Source organism: Myotis davidii, unplaced genomic scaffold (assembly GCF_000327345.1).
Source record: "Myotis davidii unplaced genomic scaffold, ASM32734v1 scaffold534, whole genome shotgun sequence".
Taxonomy (NCBI): domain Eukaryota; kingdom Metazoa; phylum Chordata; class Mammalia; order Chiroptera; family Vespertilionidae; genus Myotis; species Myotis davidii.
This window is the reverse complement of record NW_006286678.1, coordinates 2900676-2906837: the sequence shown is the minus strand read 5'-3', so window position 1 is coordinate 2906837 and position 6162 is coordinate 2900676. Positions and strand designations below refer to the sequence as shown.

The window sequence follows — 6162 nt, the reverse complement described above, 5'->3', positions numbered from 1 at the left end:
CTGTTGGTCAGGGAACAGCCTTATGTGCCGATACTCACCGTGGCATCTTCAGAAGCAGAGGCGATTTCAAAGTCGTCAAAAGGGTTCCACTTGATGTCTAAGACGTTCCCTCTGTGCCCGCAGACCTTTGGGTAGTGGGGGTCCAACTTCCCTGTCTGCAAAACAATGCCCGGGAGGAGTGAGGGGAGAGGGGGCTAATTCCACTTGAGCATCTGCCGGTCACTCATTCAGTCAGCAATCGCTGAGTAGACAGGGAAACGTAAGGGGCAGAACTGGGTGTGACTCGGGGCCTCACCACTCTTCCCGGTGTGACCCTGGGGGAGTCACATCCCTGCTCTGAGCCTCAGTGCCTCCCTCAGGAAAAGGACACAGGTGGTTCACAGGGTTGGCGTGAGGGTCAGAGGAGGCGAGGTGTGGAAAGGGTCCAGCACAGAGCCTCGCACGTAGGAGGCGTTCGATAAAAGGACATTTCCTGGCACACACTGCTGGCGGGGAGGCAAAACTGGTGCCGCCACCTTGGAAAACAGTCTGGCAGGTCCCCAAAAGGGTAAACTTAGCTACCATACGACCCTACAATTTCACTTCCAGGTATATCCCCAAGAGAAATGAAAACATGGGTCTATAAAAAAACTTGTACATCAATGTTCACGGCAACATTATTCAAAATTGCCAGAAGGCGGGAACAACCCAAACGTCCATCAACAGATGAAAGGGTATACAAAAGGCAGTGTGTTCATACAATGGGATATTATTCAGTCCAAAAAGAATGAAGTACCGATGCATGCTACAACATGGATGGAATTGGAAACATGCTAAGTGAATCAGGCAGACATCAAAAGCCACTTAGATGATACACCAGAGGTGGTTTCATTGCTTGAGCATATTATCACATCCTCTGGTACCTGGCATTCAAACCCCTGACTAAAGGCATATGAAAAGTTCAGAACAGGTAAAGCCACAGAGACCGAAAGCAGGTGAGTGGCTTCGGGGAGAGGCAATGGGGAATGACTGCTAATGGGTACTGGGCGTCTTTCTGGGGTGATGAAGCTACTTGGAAATTAGAGAGTGGTGGATGCACAACCATGGAAAATACTAAAACCCACTGGCTCCTACACTTTAAAATGGCGAGTTTTATGGTATGTGAATTATAGTTCACTTAAAGAGAAAGGACCTCCCCTTCCCCTCTCCCCTTTTCTGCTGAGAATTCTGTGCAGGTGCTGGGGGACACCCAGGCCCCAGAGCGCACGGCATGAAGCCCTGAAGCTGAAAATCCCAACCACTATCCAATGACACACTGGGGTATTTCCTGGGCCACGGGCGCCACATGGGTTCAGGCATAGAACCGCATGGGTTCAGGGAGTTGGCAGCGACCAGCACACTCATTTTACGCCCCACCCTGCCCGGTCCCGGCAGCACACGGAGCTGGGCCAGGCCCTCCGCCCGCCCGTGCAGGGTGGCCCACACACATCATCGGCCTCGGGTTCGGGAGCCCACCCACCAGAATGCCCCCCGACTGCTCCCTGAGTGAAAGAGACAGCTGAGAGGAAAACGGGCCCCCATCCCTTCATTCAGCAAATCTTTAGGAGGAACCTAGGAGACAGCACTCTGCGAGGTGCTGGGTGAACACAAGTTGTAGTATTTGACCTCACAGAGCCAACAGTCTCAGGATTTTAAAAAAGGAACTTTCAAGACAGGGTGAACTCAGAGAATAGCCACCTCTCTCCTCCCCGCACCTCCCCAACCCTGCAGGGGGCACTGCGCCCTGTGGGACATCCTGCGACTGCCCAGTCGCGGCTGAGCAGACACTGTGGTGGTCTCTGACCTTGCTTAATACGACCGCGGGAGGGCAGCTGCTATGAGAACAGACACAAGGCTTCCCCGCCACATCAGGCAAACTGGGAGACAGACAACCGAGCCCCTGGCTTGTGGGGGCTTTATGCATGCATCATAGTAGGTCTGCAAACAGAGGCGGTGGTCCTGGGCTCTCCTTCAGAAATACACTGCCCAGCTCCGCTCTCCTGCCTCGAGAAGGGTACCAGACACCTCACCTGGAACGGGTCCTTTACTGGAGGGGGGACTCTATAAAGGATGTCACTTGACAAATTGGAAAATGGACTGTGGATTAAAGTACAATTGCAATGTGAACTTGATAACGTCCTGTGGATATGTTAGAGAATATCCCCAAAGACACTCAATTCTGCTGGGGTAGAGGGCAAAGATGTATGTAAGATGTATGTAACGTACCCTCAAAGAAGTCAGAAAAAATATACCCTCACATACCCATTCAGAGAGAGAGCGAAAGAATTTGGACAGGTGTTGATAGTGATGTGTGAAGAGGCGGCCTACAGTCCCATTTCTTCCTGCTGGTCCTGCCTTCTCCACGGCTGAAAAACAGGGTCCCTGGACAGGGAGGAGAGGGCGTGCTCCCCGCCCCCTGCAGCTGGGGCAGCACCTGGAGCCAGGGCCCTGCAGCGAGAACCCTGCACCCACGGCCCTGGCTCAGGTCTGCACGGCACCGGGGGTCCAGCCGCGGACCTCTCGCCCAGGCTCTGGTCCTGCACGCTGTCATCGGGTGAGCTTTCAAGAACTGAAATCTGATCGTGCCTGCTCAGACTTTACCTTTCCCCATCTATAAAATGAGTGAGTAATCATCTCTTCCTTGTTATGGGGGTAAAGTGAGCTACTGTGAGAGGAAAGCTGACTGGTGATATCCCGACGGGTTTAAGTGCTCAAATAAGAGCAGCTATTATTATGTGTATATGTGTGGGTGTGTACGCACGTCCATGTGTATATCAAAACTGAGAAAAAACAGCTGGACAAAAATACTCCAAAATGTTATTAATGGTTATCTCTAGATGGTGGGATAAATGAATGGTTTTTTTTTATCATCTTCTCTGTCTTAAAAAAAAATTTCCCCAAACGTTCTATAAAACCTGTAAATTTTACAGTTTTAAAAAGGTATCCTATGTAATAAAAGGGTAATATGCAAATTGACCCTAATGACGGAATGACCAGAACAACCGCTCGACCAGTCACTATGAGGCCACTGACCACCTCTTAGTCCCTTTCCCCAGCTGGCAGGCTCCGGTCACCCGATGGTGAATGGGGAATCGGGGATGGGTGGTGGGGGATGCAGGGGGCACCAGGCCAAGGCCCCACCCCACTAGTCACCCCATACACAGAGGGCGACCTGCAGCGGGGGCGGGGCTGGTGAGCAGGCAGAACAGTCAGCCTCTCAGTTCCTCCCCCCCAAGAGCAGGCTCCGATCACCCAATGACAAACGCGGAATGGGGGTGGGTGGCGGGGGGAGGAGGGGCAGCTGCGGGCAGCTGGGGAAGATGGCCCTGATTGCAGGCCAGGCCTAGGGACCATACCCACTCATGAATTTCATGCGTTGGGTCTCTAGTATAAGATAAACTTCCAGACTTTCTGAAAAGGTGGGTCCTTCTAGGATTAGGCAAAAATGTTATAAAACTGCAGGACTTGAAGGGCTCTGAGAGACCAGGAGTGGTAAAACCCAGCACGGCTCCAGCCCTGCGGGTGGCAGGCACCACCAGGGGTCCCCCACTCTCTCCCTGACCCCCACTGCAGGGGGCACTTGCCTAGGGGTCCCCCACTCTCTCCCTGACCCCTGCTGGAGGAGGGGCTTGCCCAGGTCCTGTGTGCAGGGCCAAGCCCAGGGCGGTGAGCTGTGGGGCCCTTACGGTGCTGAGGTAGCTCAGCCCTTTCTGAGTCAGTGTCCTGCCTCCCCTCCTGCACACAGCCTTTCCCTTCTCTTGCATCTTTTCCTGGGTCAAAGGGCATGAGCAGTGCTGGGTCTTGGGCCCTGGCACACCCAGTTGCTCTGAGGGCCTTTATCTCTACACTGGCCCAGGGCCATGCCCCAATTTCTGCCCTGAGGGTGCCTCGGAAGTTTTTTTTAGAGCTGAGTGTGGGCTGGCCTTGGCTGACAGGAGGCAGAGTGCCCAGAGCCCCATTCAGACCACAGCTCCCAGGTCAGCCCAGGAGATGCCTCAGGGCCAGGCACTGCTCAGACACTGCTCCCAGAGCTGAGTGTGGGCTCCTCAGGCCTCAGACCAGAGGCCCAGCCCACAGCTCGGCCCTCCCCTGTGCGGGCTGCTCTGTGCCGAGAGGGTTCTGTGCTGAGGACCCACATTAACAGGCATTAGCCAGACTGATGGGCTATTGACTGAGCTGCTAATAGCCCTGAAAGGGCAGGACATTGATAATCAGGAGGCCACTTCCGCCCTCTGTCCCTCAGGCCAGCAGTCAGCCAGGACCAGCCTGTGATTTATGGGGGACACAAGCTCTATATCAGAGACCTCGGAGAACCTGGCTCGGGTGCAGGAGCCCGCTGCTCAGCGCGGCGTCGCCGCCTCCAAGTCCCCACGGGCTGCTCTGGGCAGAGTGGACAGGTCTGTAGGACCCTGGAGGGCAGAGCCAGGCGGCCGGGGGGCGTTCTGGGGCAGACCTCCCTCAGCTGCCTAGATGGCAGAGCTGTGAGGCCACAGTCGTGAGCCCTCCCCCTACAATGTCACAGTCACGGCCTCCAGTGACCCTCCCAGCAGCCCAGAGTGAACGTGGGCGGCAGGGGTGGTGGGGTCAGGCGGAGGCGGCTCGCACAGCATGCCTGCGAGGGCAGATGGGCAGGTGGCCCTTGGGTCTGAGTGCTGCTATAGCACTCACTACTGTGCGACCTGGGGAAGTGACCTTGGCTCTCGGGCCTCAGTTTCCTCCTGTACCAAGTGGCAACAGCAGTAGGACCTCACAGGGTGGGTGTGAGGGTTGAATGAGTTCATACACATACATGCTAAGGACAGTGCCTGGTCCCTGCTAAGTTCTCGGTAGACCTGTCAGTGGAAGGTCATCAGAGTTAGTCACAATTACCCAGTTTTATTGTTGCTCCGAATGTTTTGGGGCCCAGGGACACTCAGTGTGAGGCCAAACTTCCGCAGCGGGGCTCCCGTCACGTCCTGCCCAGCCGACGGGCCTTCGCTCCCGGGCTGCCTCGCTGAATAAATCGATGCCTTGATCGTATTCCCGCTGACGGCTCAAGCACATTCTCACTCTACAAGGGACAGGTTTGCACCCGTTTTTCTTGAGGAACCATAACTTAGAGTCATTTATGTGCCAGGCCCTGTGCTGGGTGCTCTGCTCATACTATTTGGTTCACTTCCCAACCACCCCAGGAAGTAGTACAAGAATCTCCATTTATAATGCAGAAGCTGGGGATCGAGGGTTGGCAACGTGTGCTGGGGGCCACAGAGCCAGCGCCGTGGCCAAACACGAGAACTGGAATGCTTCCTCTCACTGCCTGGCCTGCCTCTTGCTGTCCTCACACCATTGTCACCATCAGCCTCACGCAGACCTTTCATGAGGACCTACTATATGCCAGCCCCACACTGTGTGCACATGGGGGCAGAAGATGAGTCCCTGCCCCCCAGGAGCTGCCGGTCTGGGGAGGGCATGAGGTAGTATACCCAGGGCTTGGAGAGAGTGGAAGAGGAAAGGCCCTGGGGATCAATCAGAGAAGGCTTCCTGGAGAAGGAGGAGACCTTTGAATTGGGCCTTAAGGAGAGGGAGACTTTGCCCAGCGCAGGGAGGAGGACGGGAATTTTAGGTAAAAAAGGCAGAGCTGTAGGTAGGTTTTAAGTGGGACGGATCCTGAAGCAGGCAGCAGGGAAGGCAGACGGAAACATGTGAGGGGAGGCATCAGGCTGTGGGCATGGAGACTGTCACCCTGCACAGGGCTCAAGGCTGGGCCCTATACAGAGACGGACATGTGGACGGATGAGTTGCGTCCTGATTAGAGGGGTTAAGACTTGGGGCGGGGGCTGCCCAGGAGAGAGTTGAGCAGAGGGAAGGATGACAGTATTCCCTAATCCTGGTGCTAAAATGCAAATCCCGTTTCTATGAGGATCAGGGCATCATTCACCAGCCCTCCCCCACAAGGACTCAGATGAGCATGAAGATGGTTTACGGTAGGAACCCACACCCAGGGTCCGAGGCGGTGAACCACAGAGGTTCTCTGGTAACCCTCCTTGGTCACCCCCAGAGATGGGGAGCTCACTTTCTACCCAGGCGTTTTATTCCACTTTCAGACCATATTTACTGGGAGAAAACACTTCTTACTTCAAGCCTGGTGTGGCCCCTCCCACTCCC

The 6162-nt window shown here is 55.1% G+C and overlaps 1 protein-coding gene across 1 annotated transcript in view; it reads right to left on the bottom strand.

Annotated features, from left to right (window-relative positions):
• The window catches only part of CORO2A (coronin 2A), a 24759-nt gene that overhangs the window by 12912 nt on the left and 5685 nt on the right, over positions 1 to 6162 (bottom strand). Inside the window, exon 2 of the mRNA XM_006758439.2 lies at positions 39 to 155. Coding sequence (XP_006758502.1) covers positions 39 to 155 — 117 coding nt within the window. The remainder of the gene's footprint in view (positions 1 to 38; positions 156 to 6162) is intronic.